Source organism: Pleuronectes platessa, chromosome 17 (assembly GCF_947347685.1).
Source record: "Pleuronectes platessa chromosome 17, fPlePla1.1, whole genome shotgun sequence".
Taxonomy (NCBI): Eukaryota; Metazoa; Chordata; class Actinopteri; order Pleuronectiformes; family Pleuronectidae; genus Pleuronectes; species Pleuronectes platessa.
Window position 1 is genome coordinate 16,954,470 of NC_070642.1, and position 25,254 is coordinate 16,979,723.

Consider the following 25,254-nt stretch of genomic DNA (forward strand, 5'->3'; position numbering starts at 1 on the left):
CTGTGATTTGATAACAGATCAGCCTGAACAGTTTCAATGGGACATGAGAGAAATCTCTGTCTAGGGTGGGAATCTCTGAAATCAACTGTATACAAAGAAGACTTCCACCCTGACAGCGAATCATATGAAAAGGGATTTTCAAAGAAAGCATCTGATTTTTTTTTTTACTGAACAACGACCTGTCCTTAGAATCAGTCGACTTATTGACACGACATCTGCAGCATGGTCCTGATGATTCTGTTACTGCTTGATGAACAGCAACCACTTCAAAAAACTGTAAAAAGCACCTCTGCCACAACAAATCAATCCCTGGTTGATTAACATCCGTGGGGGGGCTTCGATGCTTTCAACACCTTCCTCCTGCCTAGATTTTTTATGATCCATCTTTTTCACTGTTGTTAGAGAGGACAACATCACCTCGAATCAATATAGGGCTGCATCAAAACCAGTGCTCTAAATCCCAGAACATTCCCCGGTGTCGATTGCATGTAAATTGGAGAATAAATAAGGTGTCCAAAAATATTCTCAAAAGCTTTTCTTACAAAACGGGGCGGCTTAAAAAAGAAACTAATTATCAAACCCTATTTTTAGGTAAATAAACATGCAGTAAAGGATCATTTTTCTACAGTTTGGTAAATTAGAAACTGATCTAATTAGCTGCGCTGTTTTTATGTCAGTGAAATGTGGTAAATTAAACCCTTTTTAAATTCCAACTGACATCCAAATACATGACAAGTTTATAAGGGAAAAATTATATTGAACAAGGAACTACACGCACATGCTAATATAAAGTATCTTCGGATATATGTATATGTATTGATCAAGACAGCAATCTGCCAGCCTCGGAGCTAGGTTTGCTTTATAGAAGCACATCTTCTCACAGCTGTTGAAACAGGCCGCCGCCAAATTTCATCGCCAGCTCTCCAGAGGACTGTCTCTGTCTGATGGATGTATGATAATTACTTCACAAATCACAGACAGGAGCTGCCAAACCTCAACAAGAGGGAGAAACAAACGACTTGTTGAGGGGGGGGGGCCGAATTCTGAAATCCGTTATATTCGGCTTTAAAACAACAGAAACTCTCTCATGCTAATGTGACATCTGGTATCGTTCTGTCCACTTCATTAAATGTAATTAACAGATGCAGCCCTCTGAAAAATGCTCTTATCAAAGCTGCACTGCAATGCTTCATTTCATAATCATGTAAAAGCTCAATTTTAATGCTCAACTTCCTCGGCGCCGGTGATGTTGAGTGTTTATTTTTTTCATCTGTCACCAAGATACGTTATTCTGGTATTTTAGTAACAAAACCATTGTCCTGTATTTCACTTAAAGATAAGTCACTCAGGTTTTGGATCCAAAACATGGCAAGTTGGATTTTTAGGTTATCCCTCATCGGCTCTGAATGAACCTCTACAGTACGTAGAAAACAAATAATAATAATAATCGTTACAGCAGAAGATTCTTTGCAGCCCCTGTCGACATAATCCTGTCTACGCTCTGCAGGCAGTCCAGTTGACCTCAGGGCTTTATTATTCCCTTTGATATCCACTGTAATTTGTGAGAGCTCATATGGCGTGTGATCAAAGATGATCAAACGAAGCAGAAGCACCTGAGAGTCGTGGTAAAATGTCTGAATACTTATGTCAATGTGAGTATTGAGTGTAGGTGAAAAGCTAAATGTGAAATTTTGTAGCATGAGGCCGAAAAAACTGGATACACTGCATCTGTCCATTATCTACATTAATATTACAATATTTTATTTACACAGATCAGCCTCAGGATTAAAACCTGTAACTGGTTTAATGTTGTTGCTGGTCGGTGTATCACACAGTGGAATAAGGGTCCTCGAGTCCAGCGCAGGACAAAAGGCATTCGCATTACTGTCACGGATTCAAAAATGAATTTATACAAATCAGTATTCCAAACAAGTACGGTTCTGCCATAACACAAACAAACACACACGCTGCCATGTGTCTGGTTTACTGTGCAACCTCTCACAGTGAGGTCTGTGTTTATGTGAATCCATGTAGGAGGGTGGTTTCCTTTACAATTGTAGGCAAGATTGAAATGGAGAGTGACAAATGGCGGCTGGTACTGACAAACTGTCTCATGAAGGAGCACGGTGGAAGAAAGGACTGCGCCTGACAATCAACCTGCGGCTATGGTGCTGCGGCTTTGACAAAAGGACAGACTGCCGTACATACAGAGATGGAGGCTTACCCCGCATGGCTGGAAGACAAGCCCGTCAACTTCGTGGCTGACCTGGGATGTGAAGCTGCCTTCCAGTAGCTGAAATATTAAAAAAAAAGAAAAAAAGGAGGATACAGGTTTAGCCAAGGAAAAGATGAGAAATGACAAGATGGGCAGCTGAGAGCTCTACCTGGAAACACAGGAAGTGACAGTGATGTATAAAGTCGGTTACAGCTCAGGAGTCAAATAACATCTATCCCTCAAAAAGTGAGGCGAGAATTGAGTTTTACCATAACCCCTGGGCTTACATCTGACAAATCCTGCAGAGTCTGATGCCTTATTTTTATCCATCAAGCCCTGAAACTCGGCATTCATCACTTTGATTGAGATCAATATCTGTAACTTGACAGGCCAGTTTGAGGACAAGAATAGCAACAAATCATTTAGTCCCCGATAACTGGAGAGAGTGAATTTCATATCCACCATGAGCGGCAACCATGAAACGCTGCAGCTGTTGCAGGGGAAATGAACCTACAGCACCTAGATGGAGGGGGGGACTCCCTGGAGACATGGAAGAGCTACTGTACAATTAAAGCATATTTTCAACATCATGAAGCACATCAACAGCAACCGGAGCAACGATATAAGAGGCACAAAATTAAAACGAAATATGAGAACTGCACAGAAGAAGAGATGCCTTAATTCAAGAGTGCTCTCCTACGGGGGTTTCTGCATTCTCATTACAGAAACTGAGGGGTTTTCATTCCACACTTGAATTTGTTCAGCTTTTCCAGCCTCCATCTCGAAAATATTAGATCTAAAACCAATTGTTGTTCCTTCTTCATTTTTTAAGCTTTTTAACTATACAGGTATTTTACACCCATAAAAACAACTAAACATAACACGAGAGGAAAGACAAACTGAAAGGGCATATTACGACTCCTTCAAACTATCACTGTGCTGTTCCTGCAGCCACAGGTCAACTTTTCTGCTGCGCAAGAGCCTTATTAAATACAGTCCTCAAAAATATTGGCACTCCTGAATTTCAAATACATGATTAACAATATCTTCAGACATAAACGCAAATAAACCAATTTTGTATAGCAAGAATATCTGAATAAGATTTCCAGTTACTGAGAAAGAGGAGAAAAAACATGAACATGAAAGCGAGTGCCGCAAATACTGTTTGTGGCTTATGGACTTACAACAAAAACAAACCTTCTGTAACACTGGAGAATACAAGAACCACCTGCTGTACACAACACTGACTAAATGAAAATGATCATGTTAGCTGAAAGAAAGCAGGTTCTCTCTGAAGGACGAATTTAAGAATTAGGCCTTTCCTTTTTCCATTCCTGGAGAAATTTCAAATCTTCAAGCAGGTATTTTTAATAGTCAGACTTTTTACTGCACTGCTGTGAGACATTTGAGATGCCTCCACCTCACTCTGAACTGTCTTGTGCCTCATAACCACATAAGCTCTGTGTTTTGTTTGTTGTTGTCATTTTGTGTTTTCTTTATTTGTCACGTTGCATGTTCTTCTCCGTGTCACTGTGTTCTTGACAGTTCATCATGTTCTGTTATGTCCAGACATTTATGGTGATGAATAAATTGAAGCAAATGCTTCCACCGACTGTGTGGACACTAGCAGGAGCCTCAATAAAATATGAGAGATGAAAAAAGGCTGAATGTTAGAAACAAATACAAACAGTGTGAAAGCAGAGGAGCTGAATTGTAAGTCGAGAATTCTGTGCAGTCAAGTATGAATGTGAAGACTTCTGTCTTCAGACAAAAGAAATAATGTGACGATCCTGAGCAAGGTTAACTGAACTCCATCTCCAGTGAAATTTGAAAAGCAAGGAGCTGAACTGCAGGACCGTTAATTCAATGTTTTAAAAGTGAACATCTGATACAAGATGAAACTGCAAGGGCATTGGCAATTCAACTACTTTCAGCCAAATAAAAATGTGCCTGGACTTCAATGTGATGTTGTGTATGACGATGTTACAATGGAGTAGCAGACTGAAGCAAATATGTTAGTATTCTGCACTGGTATGCAAGAGAAATCTGCTGCTGCTGCTCAGAGGGTGGAGAAATCAATCTAAAAATGTATCATATACCTTAGAAAATGTCCAGTTGTAATGTAATACCAAATATCAAATATAATATATGACTGCAAAGATATACACAGAGCAGAATCTGAGATTGCAGGAGCACTATCGATCATCAATTTTGAAAATAAGCGCTGTAGGGCTGCAAAGCAAAGAATGGTCACAAATATAGATTTTGTTACAGAGCTAGAGAGCTCCAATACTTCTCCCCCTTCCAAAACCAATTTGATACCTGAACTTTAGATAGTGTCAGTACCCTTCAGATACCAGTTTACTAACGCCAAAAAAAACTTAAATAATTTATTGTTAGAGCTGTATGCAACTGATTACTATCATTGTTGTGTAGCCGAGCTCAGGTCAACCCTGTCAAAACACAAATACATCCTGAGAATGAATGAATGAATGCTATTGCTTTTGGCTATCTGGGTTGACGGCCAAGTACACACACAAATAAATCTAGGAATACTGAACAATTACTTTCCCAGTTTACTTGTTTGACTTTCTACTGTGAACCTATTTCAAAACTTTATATATATAATATAATATGTTATTTTTACAGCTTGTTGTGCCGCCTCTGAATGGCTGACAAAAGAAAAACAAGTGATGTAGGTGGATGATTCTTCTTTTTGAAATGTCTTAAATAGAAATAGGTCAAAAAGAAGAATCCAAAAGAAGGGCATGTGCAGAAAATTAGGATGAGTCACTGGCAGTCAAAGTAGTTTCATCGTTATTTTGTGTACTTTTTGAAACCCCTCATGCACAAACTCGACAACCCATCTTTGCTATTCTGTATGTTCATGCAGGGCGGTAAACATATTTAGGAAAGCAGGAAATGGATCAATAGAATAGAGAGCAAATGCATTAGTGCACCACATTAGATATCAGGTGTCATATAGAACCCATCAAGATGAACTGAAGCAAAAAGCAATACGTTTTAGTCATACTGCTAAAAGTGGAACAACAACCTTGTACATAAAAGAGACCTTATATAACATATTGTATCTTATAAGATTCCCTGCATCTCTGCACTCAATGTTAATCAGTGAGCACGGGCATTGTAGGTTCCTGTTGACAAGCTCATAGGAAATTGGTCAACTATCATCAGAGCCATGTAACACTCAGTATCCAGGAGATGACAGATTGTCATTATCTGCTTGGAGATTAATCAAATTAAAACCTTAATCATAAACACAGGAAAGCGTGTAATATAACATAACTATATTTGTGCTCAATGCAACGCACGCAAACCACGTCGGAGACAGAAGCACTCTGTCTCTCTTATACAAAGAAGCCTCTGACGTACAGTATGTATTTGATCCAGCCTCTGACCAAATTGGTCTATCGATAAACTTCTATGAGGACACATTCAGTCTTCGGCAAAAATCCTCTAAAAAATCTGAAGATACTGACTTTAAATAATATCAAGGACTTCTATTCACATTGGAAAATACATCAGGACACAAAGAAACGGATTTAAACAAAGATGTCTTATAAGAGACATTTGTTCCATGTGTTGATCATTCAAAACAGGGTGGGTCAGCCGGCCAATCAGAGCAGACCGGGCTACAATGGGAGGAGGCCTTTAAGAGAGAGGAACTAAATGTACAGTTTGAGGAAAGTGATGTGTTTTCTGAACATTAGAACATGCAGTCTGTTCAAGTAATAGCTCACATAATGAATGTGAATATGAGGATATAATTGCATATTCACATTCATCTACAGTGTCTGCAGTCTACAGACATAGCAGCACAAAACTAAAAGTACTGTAGGTTTTGTGGACATGTCTCTAATGTCCTTCAACAATCTATCTGCGGTGTTAAATCGTCTCTGTCCTGCTGACACGTCTGAACAAGCCACAACCCCTCGACACTGCATATATTTATCAGAAGCAAACTAAATCCTGCACTCCACGCTCTATCTGCAAATAAAGCAGAGCAACATCACTGCTTTTCCACGATGATGAATGAGTCACGGCAGATCACACAAAGCTCGACAACCATGCTGACATGGAGAAGGCAGATAGCCAGACTAAAGAGAACGGATGCCTTTATGAGGGAACGGCGCGTAGGCGGTAAGATCTGGGAGTTCCATTTCAGTTCTCCTGCCATCTTAGCACACCCACCCACCACCTTCATCGAGCACAGTGAACCTTGCAGGGAAAGATGAGAAGAAAGAAGACTTCCACTCACACATCCTCCTACAGTGAGGAAGTTCCTTGGAGCGATAATGTGGAGAGGGGGCAGCGACCCTGCTTTCATGGTAAACTCTCTTTAGGAAGAAAATACAAAGCGCTGCCTGGTACAGTGTTGCTGTGTGGGCGGAGGCAAACAGCAAAGCCCCATTAAGAGATCAAGCTTTCATTGGAGACTCCGGGGCAGAGACGGGACAACGGAAGCGCTTGGGGAGATAAATCAACCACGGACATGCTCTCTACCCTTGAGAGAGTATATGTCGGGGTGATGGAAGTCGGACCATTTTCCCTTCCAGTGATTCATGTTTGGGCTCATTTCACAGAAGGGCACAAAGATGAATGGATAATATGATGATAGCACTGAAATGACATGAAGTCTGTCGTTCAGCTTCACTTGCACACGTTGTCGTCTGTCTTCTGCAGAAGGACGGATTTTAATTTGACAATCAGACAGAAGGAACACTTTCCATAAATTCTGGTGGTCTCTTAATCTTACATTGATGAAATGCAGAATAAGAAAGAGTATAAAATTTTGCATATTAGAATTATTTTAACCAATTGGTAAGGTATTGATAACTTTAAGAAGCTGTCCATATAAGCACTCAAGAAAGACTCAACTACAAATTCAAATTAAGAGTAAAACATTGACAAGTGTGTATATAAATATATATGTGTTAATGCTATGTTGTTGTATTATTCCTATAATAACTGTTAGAGTAATGGAGTTTGTTTTAAAGACACGTTATCTTATTTGAAAATATTAGACTGCGACATTATTATGTGTTGCCAATGCACTTTAATCCCCAGTGTAGAAACGAGGGTTTTGAACCTTTACTCTGAACGACTATTCCCTTTTGTGGTTAGAATAATGGATCATACGTTCTGCATAACAAACACACAAGGAATCAGTGTAATGTAGAATACAGTCTCTCCTCATTTCCACCTGAGGTGAAATCCACAGGGATCAGCTGAAGACCAAAGTGACAACAAACCACGAGAAAACTAGTACTTTACTTTGTGAATGAATGTCACCTGCATAACAACTGTTACAAAAAAATGGATGCTCTACTAGTGAAAAATTCAAATAAATGATTCAGTCTGAAAATAACGCTCTTTGTCATTTTGTCATTCGGAGAGCAGTTAAGCATTCCAAGACCGGAGAAGGCAACACAAAAACGAGGTGCTTGCACTTAGAAACCAGACGACTTCTGTTGCATGGACGTTTTTTTGTGGTGGGAAAAGTCTAACAGTGCCAAGAAAGCTGTATTTTGCAAATAATGCTGCAGACCCCACAACAGACCTCTTTCCCCACCTACGTGAGAATCATGTCGAACAGTAGGGAGAGAGTAGACGGAGGAGAGTACGGCAACAAACTTTCTAAAATCGTATCCCAAACAACGTCGCAAAAGCTTTTGCCCACGGCACACCATATGGCAAATAATCACAGCGATGGAAGGAGATAACGACTGTCGTTAAAACGTCCATCTGCTACGGCACAACCCCAATTTACACGGGCGAGAAAAGGTATAAGTAACGATATGAGTCATCAGCTAGATATGAAATTCGCCTTCATCCTGAAATTAGATTTTGGGATCTCACGCTCCTTTATAATTAGACTCGACATTGCGCATAAGTTCAAAGGCAACCTGACCTCAAGATCCTTGTTATATCATTAACATCTAGATTTAAATTAATAACATCATTATATACAACTAAAAGCAGCAAAATGGCTACTATATGGACAGTAAGGTGAGACTGGTAAGGAGTCAACTCTAGCCCTCAACTTTTTTAATTCATGGATAAAAAGTCCATAAAATCTGTAAAAATTTGCAATGAGGATAAAACAATTTCCTTAAAAGCTCCAAATACAGCTTGAGGTGATATGGTCTGGTTATTTTCTTCTTGCTATTGTAGTTTAAGCTTATAAGTATTTTTTAAATATGCGTTTTGAATATATCTTCCCCTTGTAGTCAAATATACTTTGGATTTTTTATGCACACTGTATGCAAGCAGAACAATGGCAAAAGCCCTTAGTAAAAAAAACAACAACAATATGGTTAATTCTAGTTAAAATGTCCAAAGTTATTCCTTAAATCCCTGGTCGGACACAATGGATGTTCCCTTTCTGAAGCCATGCTGTCTGCTCCTGCTCCTGCTCATTGCACTGAGAGGTTTCTGTGCGGGGGCTGAATCAAAGCTGGAGAGGCTGGATTGATATTCCAATCAGACCACGAGGCTCATGCTCGGGGCTTTTTTCAAGCCTAATGTGAACAGCCCGTCTGAAGCCAGTTTGCAGTTCCCTACTAAACGGAAAGCCCACATCAGAGTGTGCAGACGGGGCTGCTAAACCACTGACTGGCTGGACCAGAGTCAAACAAGGTTACAGAGTCTGCAGAACTTACAGGTCTTTAAAAAATGTCTCTTTTGATGGATTGTTGTTTGACTGCAACTGCAATTAAGACCATATTTCACACGGCCATTGGTGATGACATGGAAAAGATAAGTAGGGACATTAACAGTTAGAGATTAAACCAATAAACTATTAAGTAGAAAAGGCATGGAAGAAGAGAAATAACAAGGCATAGCAGGAAACTGAATTGTTGTTTTTCGAAGAGCTAATAAGCCTTTGTATGCAACAAGTTGATTTTATTGGATTCATTTAAGTTTCAGATTTAAGGTCAATTCAATTAAACTCTTAATTTAATACCTCAGTCAAATCCTTATTTTTTTTAATTAATTACTATTTTTTTATAATAATTGTGTCATAAAACTTTTTGGAAAAGACTAGATTTTTTCCAATTATCAGACAGGATCCTGCAGAGGAACGACTTGCACTATGATAGTGTACAATGATTGGCTAAGGCCTTTAATTGGAGAGCGAAAGGTCAGTACAGAGACAAGATGTCGAACTCACCAAAGCTACCCAGCGCAGCATCAATATTACCAACACATCACACCCCGTGTCTGCACAGGGCATGTTGTGTTCGCATAAGCAGCACATGAGATCTCTCATGAATCTCAATGCCCAAGACCAAAGGTGCAAGCTCATGAATGCTTTATGGCAGAACATGAGATATTGATTGTCAAGTCGAAAGACCCCCCCATTCTGTCTGTTTTACAGTAGGTTTACTGGCCAGTGAAGCAGATTAGAATCCACTACTTATGCCATTATTGACTTAAGACTTATAACAACATGCTGAAGTGATGGAAACATAAGTGGGTTAAACTCAAAGCAGCATTTTAATTTGAGTGTAAAGTTGAATCATCACAGACCAACTCAGATATTAAGCTCAGATTCAGTCCAACATCACATAAAAGAGACAAAACCAAAAAAGACCAGAGGTCCCGCTTTCCTTCTCTGGAGCCCCGACAGCTGACAGAGGTGTGAGGTCACTGAACAACAAGCAACCTGCAGACTGACAGCGCTCATATAATGAGGATGCTGTTGGGCAGGAGGTTTTTCTTTCTTTCAAGCCAGGTAACTACTGACCTGCTGTGACAGGGTCTGAGTCTGGATATAACATCAAGGAGAGGACATTTACTAGCCTGGATGCCAGACGAACTTAGCCCCGCCCACAACATTTTGGTCGGGCAGTTCGGTCTGGAGTCGCTCCATTGGGAAAAAATTATGGCCCGACCGGGCCAATCAGATTGTCAGGGCGGGCTTTATACGATGATTGACAGATGATCAACGGTAACGTAATCAACCACGTCATCAAAGTGCCCTCGGGTTGAATTCGTTTTCAACAAACATGCCTGCCGCTGGCGAGCTGAGATGTGTAGATGCTGCCATTGAGTCTGTTTTAGAAGACATCGACAGCGCATTCATTTTGAAAGAGGAACACAGAACGTGGAGGCGACGCCAAAGCACCGCGCTAATCCCTATCGCCCCGGCGCTTGGCTGTTCACAACGGACACTGAAGCGACGCTGAACCGCCGGGCAGCGCTAATAATATCACCCGTTGATCCAGTAGATCGCTGCACGGCTTTGTGCCGGTCACACCGGAGGCTGAAGCACCGCGCTGCGCCAAGGGTGCCTCGCGGTGCTTCAGCCTCTGGTGTGACCGGCACAAAGTTTTAACATGGGAGTGGATGGGAGCCAGCTGTTATTTAAGGCTTGGCGCTGCGCTGAAGCGTCCGGTGTGAACCCGGGTCTCACAATGCGTTGCTTAGCATACGTCACATACTACGTTGCTCTGATTGGTTGTAGGTCTATCCAATTGAGCGAAGAGGAATTTTACTTCCTGGTCAGTGGAAACACGCCCCATAATTTTTTCCCAATGGAGCGACTCCAGACCCAACTGCCCGACCAAAAATGTTGTGGGCGGGGCTAAATTCGTCTGGCATCCAGGCTAGACATTTACTATTACAGACACGTCTACACCTAAGCTATAGTAAAGGGCACTACAGGACAGGTCTATGTATCAGGTTACTACACAACAGGAAACTTTCCGTTTGTATCAGGTGAGGTGTGGCACCTCGTTAAAACGTGCAGGCGGTAGGATTGATCATCTGCACAGCCAGACACAATGTCTGGCCTTGACATCTCTCCAGCTGATCACTTCTAATGAAAAAGAGGTTGTTTTACAATGTTTCGATATAAAAATCTGTGCAGTACAGAAAAAAAAATGACAATAGACACAGTGGCTTTATATTGTTACTACAGCAGCGGTGTCGGGCATCACCATGGGTCCCACAGAAAGGACGGACAGCAGGCTGAAGGTAGGGAAAGTTTTATAATGTGTAATAAACACACCCATCCAAAGAACATCCAAAGAAAAACACCTGTTAATCTGACCCAGAGGACGCATGTTCCTTTCCTCCGGTACATCCACTCCGAGCCTGCGAGGCACACGGAGAGCAGGCAGGCGGAACAAATGAAATGAGGCGTTACACTCAATACTACCTCACATTGAGCCGATCTCTCTCTCCACAGCGAGTCTGACCTTTACTGTATAGATGTGCCGTGCATCATCAGATATTGCATAATGTCTTGGAGGCTTTGGAGAAAACTTAAAAATCTCAAAGCAACTGAGGTAAACAAATATTAGTCATCGAGTCCATGTCGTCTGGCTTCCAAACAGCATAAGCCCTTACACAACCGTGAACATGTTTCCCTCTGTGAGTGGGTGCAACAGCGAGAGAGAGAGGGGGAGACGATGCAGGTGATGAAGTGCAGCTCGCTCTTGAACTCAAGTGTGGAGGATTAGAGTATTACCGAGGCCAAAGGTGGAGGCCGATGAATGCTTTGTAGCAGAGCGTTGCGTAAATCAAGCAGGACATGTGGTTAAAGCTGTGAAATATTAACCATCAACGCCACAAAGATCCCATCTTCTTTCTGTCAAACAAATATAACACAGTAGGTTGAGAGGCCAATAAGGTTGATTGAAACACAGTGATTGAAACACAGACTCAAAGAACCATCTACGTTTATTTTGTACTCAAATCGATACATTGGAGTCTTCACAAAATAACTCAGATATGAAGCTCAGATTCAGCAAAAGGATTTTCGACATTAACTAGCAAAGAGGAATTCGACTCATTGATACGATTGGTCTTCACTACCATCTGAGCAGGTATTCTCTACTGTGGGTCTCAATTAACAAACTGACAGACTCCCAGAGTATGTGGACATTTTGCTCTTTGAAATTGAATTCAAAGGAGCAGGCCGTCTCGTGAGTTGGCCTGGTCTCAAACTGGGGGTAATTACTGTGATTGCCCACTAAAAGTGTACGCAGGTTACTCCCATGTGCAATGGAGTGCCCTGTTGCCATTAAACATCTACATCTAAAAGGGTAAAGTTCCGCTGATGTCTACCTGCCTAGGACACTAAAAACCATGGATGTTTTAACTGTCCACCACTCACCTGAAGCAGCTGGATTTCTCCTGACTGTGACAGATGGGTTTGTGTGAGTGAGAGAGAATCCTCAATTTATGTTGCTTATGCATCTACGTGCTTATGTAAATCTTACCACCTTGTGGGAAAAAAAGTGCTGCATTGGTATTTTTTTATCCGTTAGAAATTATTCCATCATATTACATTTTTATCTCATCGGCCAATGCTTGATTATCAATTAAAAAGCGCCGGTTAGAAATAATCACTTAAATGTACATTCAGTCAGCCATGTACCAACAAGGCCAGTAGAGACCAAGGGTCTTGCTTTTCCATCTCAGACAGCTGGAGACTCGACAGCTGACAGAGGTGTGAGGTCGCTGAACAGCAAGGAACCTGCAGACTGACAGCACTCAGCTAATGAGACCTGCTGCTTGGGAGGAGTTCCATTATTTCAAGCCAGGCCACCACAAACATGCTGTGACACGAAAGGCAGAACTCTGACTCATCCTGGGTCCAGGTATAACATCAGGAGGAGGACAATGAGAGGGTGACATTAAAATTGATTCGAGGACTGTCACAGATGACTGAGCAGATGGGAGGGGAAGGAAAGAATGAAGAGTCTTGGCATCGCACTTGTCCTTTCAACTGTAGATTGTCAAGACCCACTAAACCAGACACAATGGTGAACCTTGCGCTACCACTTATCTAGAAAGCTGGACAGGGAGAGAGAGTTTCTTTCTTTGCACAGATAAAACACTGGTTTAACTTATAAATCAATGTGGATTAACTTATCTTTACTTTAAATTTCTTGAATACAAAGAAGCTAGCTCATGACGGTGACAGCCACAGGTACCCATGATAAGTCAGAGACCTCGATGTAGATTTGTCTCTTAAAAAGCTTCAACCTGAACAGAAACTTGGTTTATAATCAAGAATTAACCATGAAGAACACAATCAGGAAACTGAAAACAGAAAATAAATTTAGAGTACCTTTAAAGTCATATTCTTTTGATGAAACTGCAGCTGCAAAGTGGCAACTTCAGTGAAAGATAAAAAAAAACAAGCAAACAATACAAGTGCCACACATCAATATTCATTTCACATTCTCCGGTAGTCTATTCTCTCAGCTGCTTAGAATTCAGTTCCTAAACTAAACCCTAATCTCAACCGATGTGATTAGGTTTCGACCTCCATGAAAAGACTGAAATCTTTAAAAAAAAGTATCTAGATAACAACTTTTCAGGTCTCTATCCAAATTCAATCTTGAAAAGGTATATCAACAAGAAATCTACTCTCGGGTTAGAAAATCCATTCTCTCACCTGAAGTCTTCATCACTTTAACACCTCAGAGTCCCTGGGTGGTGGCCTGGGGTCAACTGAAGTTTTCAATCTTATGAGGGGGAAACTTTATTCAGTTTAGGCTCTAATCTCTTTATGGGGATGATAAACGAGCGAGGGATATTAGATATTCTGTGAAGGGCAAAGACAATTAACACCATCCAATTTCCTTTAGAAAATTGTGACTTTATTAAATCTGGATAGACTGAGTCAAAAATTAATTACGGTTGCGCTCTGCAAATATTAAACTTCTTCTAAAATGTTAAACATGTCTCAGGATTAGAATTCAGAGTACTGAAAAGGTAAAATAATTCTTATTCAAAATATTTTCAGTTTTGGAGCTTGACAATTTTAGTTTGTACAAATAATTGGTGGATGTCACATCCAGGGATGTATTCAGATTCAGATCATATTCAATCCAGATAATAATGTTTTAATGAAGGGGAACTGAAAAGTCCTACAAAAGGCGGATTTCATCCTATGCACCTTTATTGTGTCGGCTACCAAAAGCATAACAAATTAGGGATTTTTTCATTCTGAGCAAAAACATTCTAAAACCTGATGTGGTTAACAAAAATCTAAGGAAAACTTAGGGTTAGTATAGAAACACAATTTTACAAAAAGATTTTACTTCGAGCTTCTTGACTTGTTAAGCCCACTTTCTATGGAAATTGCAAATATCAGCATCAGCTCTCTGTGGCCTCATAACTCTCCCACACTCACTCCCATAAAGCTCGAAGGAATATGAATCTCTACATTTTGCCAAATTGCCAATTTCCACCTTGTATTCACTGAGCAAGAAAATGACCAGGAATCCCAGAATTCACTTGATTCCCAATTCCCTGAAAAGAAACGCACTCTGTGGCTAACTCACCGGTGCCCTCACCAACAGAGACATTTCTAAAATTGCTAAGCTTTGCAATGCGTGTGTGTATTTAATGTACTGTGTCAGCAAGCCTCAAATCACATTATACAAGTGCATTACACTGAGAAAACAAACTAATCTCCTTGTTGCGCATGTTGTTAAATTGATACAAGAGCTTATTTGACAGCCCTCGTGTGATTTTGATTGTTTTTCTTGTTGTCTTTATTTGTCCTTTCTGAGGCACTTTATAATGACAGTTTCGAAAGGTGCTGTATAAATGGAGTTATTAATGTGTATGCAAGAGTTGGAAGCACCGACATCATTCAGTACACGGTGGACACAAACACAATAAGACTGGGGAACAGGATTTCATGAACAGTATTCAGCTGTTTTCAGACACGAGTGTAAAACCCGGAGAATTGTTGCCAACGATGTCAGGCAATGATTGGATTTTGCTACACACCGTGTTCTTGGAGATTTCTATGGTAGGTTTAAAAAAACGCCCAGATAAAAACCTACACTTTAAAGAGGAGAGCTGCTTCCCTGGTTACTGTAGCAGCTCCTCCTTGTTCAATTATTTCTTGGCGATATTTACTGATCTAGACAGGAAATGTGAGAAGAAAGAGAGGTGTATGACCAGCAACAAGGGGTCGACTTGTGGACTTTGCAGGTATGTGGATTGCACCATCAACTCCAGGCCACTGGGGTGCCCTAGGAAATGGTTTATACGAGAATGGCAGACTGTCAGTGCTGCCGTCAGCTTGTCTCAGACATGAAAGGCTGCAAAAAGGGTTTATGCCCCCAGGCTGTGACTGGACATTTGATTGCTTTCATTTTGGCATGGAAGATGCAGCACAAAAAAACAGGTTCCTTACACCTCCACAGCCCCTCATGAAAATTCATGAAAGCTACTTTATGTTTTGTGTTGTGATTTGAGGTAAAGTTGGCCTGAAAAATCTGAGGTGCAACAAAGAGCAATTAATTCAATAATTGAATACGAAAAGCAAAATAATAGTCTTTTTACATATCACATTTTATTTGGTTTTTAAAGTGAATGTGTAGATACAAGCAACTAATTTTAATAATGAGTTTTGTATTTTATTGTATTTTTTCAGTTAATTTAATACAAGCAAATATTCATAATTCATAAAATCTGATTTTATGAATTCAGGTTCAGGTTCAGGTTCTATATATATATATATATATATATATATATATATATATATATAGAACCTGAATTCATAAAATCTGATTTTTAACTTAAAATATAAAAATAGATGCACATGTTTTCTGCATTGGTTATTCCGTAAAAAAAGTTTTCCTGTCAGTACATATCAGAAAATATAAACGCAGATACCGACATGACTCTAGCATGTACTGTAACTGAAGGGGCCTGGTTTACATCAGATGTATGCTAACAAATCAAGTTAGTCGAATTGCTTAAAGATAAAGCAAGTATGACTGCAACCCAGAAACTGGACCCACAGAGTTTCATTAAATTCAGAATTATTTTCCGTTCAAAAAGCATTTTGTCATTCACGTCCATTCAACATACAATAGGAGGGAAATTCCAAACCGAAATTATCTGGTTGTCCTGGAGTACAGATTCCACGCCACAAAAGGGGGTCTTTGTAAGATAATTGGACAAGTGGAGGAAGCAAAAGGAATAAACAAACCTATCTCGTGAGAAAGTGCCGACATGAATATGTAAGTGTCAGAGATGAAAAACAGCAGCCTAGCAACAGACAAAAGCCATCATACAACTCCAGCTTGTGACTGAAATATCCCCAAATGGAATTTCTGCTCGATATGCCATGCAGTGGAGACTTGTGCTGCTACGAATTAATGAGACAGATTCCAGTTTCCCTCTTCTCATGTGCCATACAACAGAGATATGACTGTATTGGGGAGCAGATGGCCGACGAACAACACAATAGCACAGTCAGAAAGCAGCCGGGGTCCCGATGACTTCATTTCTTCAGTATCTTCATCAACATGAACCCCCCAAAGAGTCGGGGGTGATCTCTTACAAAAGGTTTTTAGAGGAGTGGGTAGCACAGGGTTAGATCAGGGATAACCAAGCCATTCATACCAGGAATTTTACTAGGTAAAAAAAACACACAGATATCAGTGTTGGCAGAGGAAGACGAGAAATGTCTCAAACCTCACCCCCTCCCTATACTTTGATCATTTGTGAATGTGCAGCGCCAACATTTCCGACTGATCTTGGCCCGAGTAGAACATGGAATTAATGCGCTCTGACCTCCCACAGACGGATATTAGGGCACAAGTGCAAGCTTTAGAGGAGGGCCGAGCAGCTATTCAGAGGATAAAAGCCTTGCTGTCCTCCCACTGTGAACTGCACACTGCTATAACCGGACATTTGATCATTTATTATCTTACAAATTCAAGAGAAAAAGGCTAAACACAAAATATATTCGCATGTCAACTGAAATAGTGATATAGAGGGACTACATCTACAGAGCAAATTACAGAAATGCCCCGGAGCTAAGCTAAGTCCCACAATATCTATGCAATCCTGTCTGTTCCTTTACTTACAAGCGCACACAATAAAGACTTAGATGAGCAGTGTATTGAAATGCTCTACTCAGGTGGTATCTCATCATATGAAATGTGTGTTCAGTAAGCCGGACACAGCAGGAGGCAATCATTTTCAGGCAGCTGAGATTCATGGACATGGCTCGCTGCATGTGTTTGACCAATCAGTGAAACCCAGTTCAAACTGCTAATGATCATTTCCAATATCAGTTAATATGTTGATTATTTTTCTTAATTAGACGACGACTTGTTTGTTCCATAAAAGTCATCCAATAGTTAAAGAAAGGTATTAACATTTAGAACCAGCTCCTATGGTCAAAACTGAATCAAAAATCCGGACACCCTCTTGAAAAGTTCCTGCATTCATAGCGAATGAATTCAAATTCTTGGTAGACTCCAAAAACAAAGTAAAAAGATAATTTCTGATATTTTTGCTCAACAATAACACACTTTTACATCCCAGAATGCATCTGGAGGGACATGCTCATAAGGTTTACGAAACATGGCCGGACAAACATCAAAAGGTCCCTCCTGGTCTGAAATGAGCATCTGAGGTGTAACAAATGGCAGGAGACATCAAGGACTGTGGCATATTACTTTTCATGGCTGACTCCAAGGGGCCCTGTTTCCGTGCTCAACCCAAGAACCCACCTTCTCTAAGACACCAGCCCGAGTTGAGTTCAGTTGCATTTGCTCTATTAGTTTCCCGGGATAAATATGTCCATTAAAGAACTGCCGCCCTGAAAAACAGTTACCGGGGAGGTAGCTGTGAAATTACTTTCTCACAAACTTCACATGCAACTTGTTTGTGCCTGCTCTGTGTGAGAAGCAGAAGCTGGAATTGACTTGGCCACACCTGTGGAAGAAATGGAAAGAAGAAAGGGTGTTGGAAAGATAAAGAAAGAGAGAGAGTTCACCTCACCTTTCTTGCTGCATGAATGTCAAAGAAGGGCTTATTCCGGACACTGAAAGGTTCCTTGGTTTTGTCGATCTGTCCCTGCTTCATCTTTTCCAGCCGCGGAGAGATTATCTCCTTTTCCATGCATAACAGACGAATGTTGAAATCACACTGGCCAACAGGCTGCCCCTGAAACACACAAGCAACCATTTCTTAATGTACCGCGAGAAGGTAATCGATGTAAACATGTATGTAAGAACATTACAATCATCGTTTGTCATAACTCTGATAACTCATTTTCTCATAGACTTCTATAGAAAGGAATTATTTACAACCAGTGGAGACGTCCTCTGCTGGTCATGCAAGATGTAGACCCTTCAGCTTTGACTTCTTATTCTGGATGCAAAGTCTACGTCCATTTTTTTTATATGCAGTCTATGATTTATTATATCAAATTACTGCACATTTACTGTTTTGCTATCATATTGTCTTTTGGACTTTGGGAAGTAATTGGACGTCTTTGCAGTAATTTATGCCAGCACGTGGATCTTTCAAGAAAACAATAAATGCAGCCCCGACTAGTAACAAAAAAGCATGTTGTACATAATAACATCCAGCTTTAGATGTCTCATTTATAGCTACACCATAGGTGAGCAGTACAGTGGGCAATGGAAAACAAGACCTCAGCATCAGTGGAGCCCGGGGGAATATTATTACACAGCACAGTGGAATTAGTTTTTTTGTCACTATGACAACCGCTTCTTCCCCTGATTGGCCACACGTGCACAGTCGAGCACAGCAACCGGAGCCCCATCACTGCCTCTCAAACAGACAGGGCCACCAGGGCGGAGCAAAGGGGGCATCGAACCCATCTGGTGAACCACAGAGACGGAGGCAGAGGGAAAGAAAAAACGCAATGACAACAAAACTTCAGTTCCTGCCCCCGTTCTATTAATAAAGAAGCTCAGAAGAAAATGAGAGCAGCCAAGCTAAGCGACACAGCCAAACGTGACTGTAAGACCACTTGAAAGTGTTTAACATGGACGGAACGCAGGAAAACAAACTTGACATTTAACATTTCTCACAAGTTATTAGAGAGAGAGAACGAGTTAAAACTCAGCAAACAAGCTGACATTTCATTCGTGACATTTTCTACGTCACCTGGAGAAGTCGAGCTGATAAGATCATTTAAAAATAACTTCCAACAAACACTTTCTGACAGCTTTAATCTATCTAACACACCAGTATCCTCAGCAAAGTCAATTTGTTTTCCTATGGAGGGCCCCAGGGTTCTATTTTAGGACTCTTGATTTTTCCTTATATAAACCATCTTGACATTAGCATCTATATTTTGTTTGTCTTATAATTATTCTCTTGATATCCAAAGTCTTTTTGTTCATTGTAAAGTGTGTGTGTTGTTTATAATGTTGAATGTAAAATAAAGGTTGAAAACAAATATTCTACTTCTGCTTTTATTACTGTTTGGTTAAGGCCATGTCTCCTCTCCAGAGCTTTTTATAGGAATATTGGAAGTGGGGGTAGGAAAAAGATTCTTGTTCGAAGTGGATGAGTAGGTGGATGAACAATAATGAATCAAGATTAATTACAAATACAAGACACACTGTCTTGTGAGTCATACATATCCCAGAAAGGACAAATGAGATCAGAGTGGGGATGTCCTCTTTTGTGAGCAAGTGCAATTAAAATCTTTAAGAATGCATCTTCAAATAATTCCTCTCTTATATACAGTAGGGTGCAATTATGAGACTGTATATAACCAGAGAAAATAAAGCGTTGCCAGCTATGTGTACTGATAAAAACACAATCATTCCTTTTAAAACATGTTGGGAAGCCTGACTGCTGTGTTTTTCATAAGTAGGTATGGGTCCATTTGGTACTCATTATTTCTCCACAATACAGAGAAGATTTGAAAATGTAGCTCTCAGGAGGAAGAAAATTGCATTCAAGCTGTTGAATATGAAATACACAGTTTGGAAACCAACTTCAACTAATATCCGAGTTTCACAATTAGAACTGCATGTGGTACGGGTGGATTCTTCTTTATTCCAGACGATTTAGTCCATTTGACCACGTTGAACTTAGGAATGAAGCAATAAATTGATCTCGGGGAATTTAATCAGAGTATTTTGATAATCAATTAAGCTTTGAGATGGTTTTAAATGTGAAAACAACAAATATTCTCTGGTTTCAGAACCTCACATTTGCTGCTTTTCTCCATTTAATATGAATACCCCTGCTGAGGAGGTTAAGTGTGTCTGTTAGTTATCTACAGGACTGATTACAACGGATGCAGTATGGGTCAGGAGAGAACCAATTAAATTTGGGTGCCAATCTGCATCAGAGGGCGGATCCAGGAGGAGATCGTGAACCAAAATGGGTTAAAAAAAAAAATCAGATATTGGTTTCCTGCTATGACTGCATTGCTCACGTTGCACCATCGTGGATGTCTAAGTAGTTTGCCAATGCATACGCTTGATAATGGAGCTTTATGCCGTGACTGTGTCTCCACGACTTTGTTTGTGAGTCTGTCCGACTCGTTTTAATGCATCCCTAACAACTCTATATGGGCAATCCATCAACCACTAAAAAGGTCACAGGCACAAACAAAGTTCCAGCTCTCATTGAGGCTTTACTTTAGAGTGTAGAAACCACACAGCCTTCTCCTGGAGCAACAGCTGGTATCAAGTCCCACACATTCTGCACCATCTGTCAGCTGTGTCACCAGGACAGAACGAGATGTAAGTGTGGATGATTCAAGGCATGTGCTGTCCATGCCTGCTCGTTGGGGAAAACGCAGCAGATCAGCAGATAGGTGGCTTGTTAATCCAACATTAGAGGGAAAAGACTGATTATTACATCCATGAAATCGGACCGTATTATTTATTTTTTTGCTCCACCAAGGAGGTTACGTTTTCCCTGCCAAAAAAGGATTTCCAGGAAACTTTATGGAAGGCTTGAACAAAGACAGAGAAAGAACTCCTTGAATATTTGGCACGGAACCAGACAAACGGGCAGATCCAGGAGTTTTTAATGACTTTCTTTAACATTTCGAGATAAGGCCATTTTATTTTTCCATTTTCCCAGATATCCCAGGAAAAATATTCATGGATCTTGATCAAAAAAAAGAACCAGGCACATTAAGGAAACTGATATGTATGAATATGTGCAGTTTGGTGCAGCTTGATTGAATTTAAGAGGATTTTTGGACCTGGGTGGCGGGACGCGCTCTCAGGGGTAATGTGTCTCGATAGCTTTTGGCTCTCATTTGTTCTGCTCAATATTCACTTACTATCATCACTGTGGGTTTTATTTGCATTCTGCTCATTTTTTGACAAGAAATGGCATGAAATTGCTGATTCCAATCTTCAATATATAAAATGTGGCTATTTATATATGAAGCTCTATAGATTCTTTAAATAATATTGATAATTCAACACAATTAATCCAAAAATGAATCTCATCACAATCATCTCCAAAGGACACTCGGCTCGAATAAGAAAAACTTAACCGATTGTGCCAAATCCAACATGAAACAGTTCAATGCATTACATAACCCACTTTAGGTTACGTTATGCAGAATGCATAGGAAACCAACATATAGCACACATTAAATATTAAACATGAGAGAGATGCAGAATCAAGAGGATCAACTGAAGAACATGGCAACAACTGTAAAGGATTAATTATCGGTCCGATGGATTATCAGTTATTCTGTGTTTTAACGATAATAAATGGTGTTATCAACTGCGTAAATAAAATGCATCAACAGAGAATAACAATTTATTGGAGTTCTAAAGAGAGAATATGGGAACAAATTACCTGCCTGCAACTTAATTTGACTGCCATCTATCAACATTAAGAGCAAGGATCCCTCTCTCTCTCTCCATTCTTTTGGCTTTAGGTGACGGTTTGTGTCTCATACTCTAGACTGAAAGCCTGAAGGCCCCAGTTAATGACAACAGTCCATCTAGTTATTATGCAAGAGCCGCCAAGGTTTTTTCTTTCTGCTCCTTTATGAGTCACTTTAATGAGGAGATGGGCTAACCTGTCAGATATGCTTCCGAACGAGCACAAAGAAAGTTACACATGGCGAAGAGTTGTCTCATCATGACAGCACGGTTTAAAGGGCTGGACTATAATTTACAGAAAGAGAAAATAACTGAATCACGAATGTCTTTATTTCAAATACGGATTTTCATTATCTTCATATTATTAATCCAATAAAACAACAGTTAAAGGGATTAACTTGACAATAAAGACAGTGAGAGTGGTAGGGGTTTGAGCCTGACGACAAAGTACATCAGTATACGACAGAAAATTCAGTGCACTGGCCGCAATTTACTATAATTATCCTCATAACAACCACTTATTTCTTTAATCAATGTCCCCATGTCTCATGAGGGTGGAGACTGATGTCACAATCACAGGCTAAATGTGGATTGAAAAGGGATTTACGAGTAAATTAAAGCAACTGCGGTTTTAGTCACTAGACGCCAACACAAATTCAGCATTAGAACTGCAGGAGCACAAACTTGAACTCTGCTCTACGTGACAGCAAACTGCAGGTGAAAAGTGACTTCAGAGGAGCTGCAGTGCCTCATCGGAGTGATGCTGCCGGTGGTTTGAAAAGAGTGACGCAGCCTAGTGACTATTCATAGTCCTGCAGAGATTCAGAATGTACCTATGCACACAAACTTCTTTAACAGAGGTAAACAGATCTGATGTAAGAGTCTCTCAACTGATCAAGTTCTTACTCGGATCGTTATTGGCATTAATCTCTGCTCAGCTATTCATCTGATGGTGACAATTATTTTCTCCTAAGCTGCTTTGAGAAATACAATGAAGTCCTGACAGTTTCCTGAAATGTTCTGGGTTTGAGAACGCAGTTAGTTGCTCCGGACATTTTTCGAAATCTTTCTACAAGAACTTGAAAATTAGGGACAAGTAAATAATTGTTGCTGTGCCTTCATTACATCTCGTAAGTTCCCCCACAGTGGAGGAGCTGAAGATGAGTGACAAGCAAGAAACAAACAAGCAAAAAATTGCTTTTTTGTTGCTTTGCAGAAGGAGCAGAAATAGAAACTTCCCTCAGTGTCTCGGGGTGATAATCAGGGTGAATCACTTTCTCTGTTGGAGAGATACTGTACACATCAGCGCTCCAAAGCTAATACACTTTGGAGCGCTGAATGACTGAAAATATCAACGGCTCTGACGTAACTAATTTATTAAATTCAAAAACCAAAGAACTAAGTAAAGTTTAGCTGCTTTCAGACATGCACCCAACTCCGGATAATCTCCTGACATTCTCTGGAGGGGGTGTGTATGTGAGGGGCTCTAGAGTTTCTCCGGCCAGCCTCCTAGTAAGAAATCCTGAGAATGTCCGAATGTCCGAATGTGAGAAAACCTTCCACATGCATAGAAGACACAGACAAAGATGTCAAGAGAGCTTTTGGTGATATCTGCCAATGCTGGTGTTGATGAGCTGGAAACAAAAGCAGGAGATCTCCAGAGCAGAATTTAAACGTTACATCCCGCTTCCTGCATGTTGCTCCACCCTCCCGTGAAAGCTCCAGAGTTTTCTGTGTTGTCGTGAACGTGTGCAAGCACAGAATGTCCTGCTGCATTGTTCAAATGTGAAAGGCAAACTCCGACGAAAGTCCAGACTCAATGCGCAGAGCTCATGTCTAAAACCCGGCTCTAGATTACCAACCACTGCAAAAGGCACACACTCCTCATTACACACTAATCAAAAGCGTACCAGTGATGTGTTTCTCCCTGACTTTCCAAACAAGCGAGGTGTCACGTAAGGCCATGGGCCTGGCAGGAGGCGTCCTCTCCCTCCTGCAGCATTTCCATCCTCAATCTCAGGATCGAGCCTCGGTGCCAAGGAACAGCCCAGCACAGATAATGGTGAAGGCTAATAATGGCCAGCGAGGATCGATACAACAGCGCTTTGGTGATGGCTCGGGGGGAGGGAGGGTGCTGTGGTGCATGTGGAGCTGCTAACCTCTGCACCATCCCACAAAGACGTTCCCCTCGCCACGGGAGACTTTATTGAGCTGCTCGCTTCTGTGATCCTCTGATCGATGGAGAAAAGCAGGCGACAGACAAACATAATGGCTGGAGTAACCGCCCCTCACCCGCTGCCCACACCTCGCCCCGTATCCCGAGGCACTCATCAACTTTTTATAAGGAAGAAAGCAGAGGCTTGCTAAGGGCAAAGTGTGAGCTCATTTGTCTTGGTGCCTGCCTGCATTGCCATTAGCAGCACGCACATTGGTTGAAGGGATGAATTAATTTACAGTTGAGAAGAGTGGTAGCAGTTAACAACCTTGTAACGTTGTCCTCGGGGCTGTGCAAGAGAAATGGTCGAATCAAAATGACGTGAGAGGAGAAATATGCTATTTTATTATTAAATATACAAAAGAAAATGATATACACAGATAGACACCTGAGGAACTTCTACTTGCAAAGTATAACTCGCGGTGATGGACTGACCATATGGTTCACTCCAATGCAATGACTCAATGAAAAAGTGAAAGGTTTGAATCAATATTTAATGACATTTTAGTTCTAAGAATTTGTCATAAAAATAGGTCAGAGCTTGAGAAAACAAGTTTCTGAGGTAAAAACTTCAGAAACTTAGCTTATAAATATTCAGTACGAGTCATACTCAGTTCAGACTCAAAGCTGTGGTCGAGCCCAGTGTGTGACAGGGCGTGAGGGTCAAGCAAATTCTGCCTGAGATCTTGATCTGGCACGTTTTCATGGGGGACAGGTCAAGGGAAGACAGGAAATTCTCAAACGGCCGAGGCTACTCACATTGAATTTGATGATGTCGTATATCAAATAGCGGGGGACGGGCTGACCGTTCACCTTGTCGATGATCATCTCCTGCATAGATAAAGACAAGAGTCGAGTCAGGAGAGGGGACGGAGAACAAAAGAGAGGCAAAGAGACACACACCCAGTAAATAACATGAAGATTTAGGATGGGATTGGAGAAGATGTACAAAAACTACAGAAAGAGTGGGTGCTCTTAACATCACAGCAAGTGGAAAATGGTGTCTGTGCGCAAGTCGTTATGTAGGATGGGACACTGGGGGGGTGAACACTCTCAAGTGGATGTATGTTCAGAGAGGGAGATGCCGGCAGCGATGGGAAGGATAGCAGGGAGTTGGGGACGTGCATGTGTGTGTGTGTGCACGTGGAAGGACATGAAGCAAAAATAGCACTGCACAT

The 25,254-nt window shown here is 40.8% G+C and overlaps 1 protein-coding gene across 3 annotated transcripts in view; it reads right to left on the bottom strand.

Annotated features, from left to right (window-relative positions):
* rngtt (RNA guanylyltransferase and 5'-phosphatase) overlaps positions 1 to 25,254 on the bottom strand; it is a 69,590-nt gene that overhangs the window by 19,752 nt on the left and 24,584 nt on the right. Inside the window, exons 10-12 of one of the 3 annotated variants that reach the window (XM_053445508.1) lie at positions 24,836 to 24,907; positions 18,017 to 18,181; positions 2,225 to 2,293 (exon numbers count right to left, since the gene is read on the bottom strand). In XM_053445508.1, the coding sequence (XP_053301483.1) occupies positions 2,225 to 2,293; positions 18,017 to 18,181; positions 24,836 to 24,907 (306 nt within the window). The remainder of the gene's footprint in view (positions 1 to 2,224; positions 2,294 to 18,016; positions 18,182 to 24,835; positions 24,908 to 25,254) is intronic. The other 2 variants (XM_053445510.1, XM_053445509.1) reach the window with 2 other exon arrangements.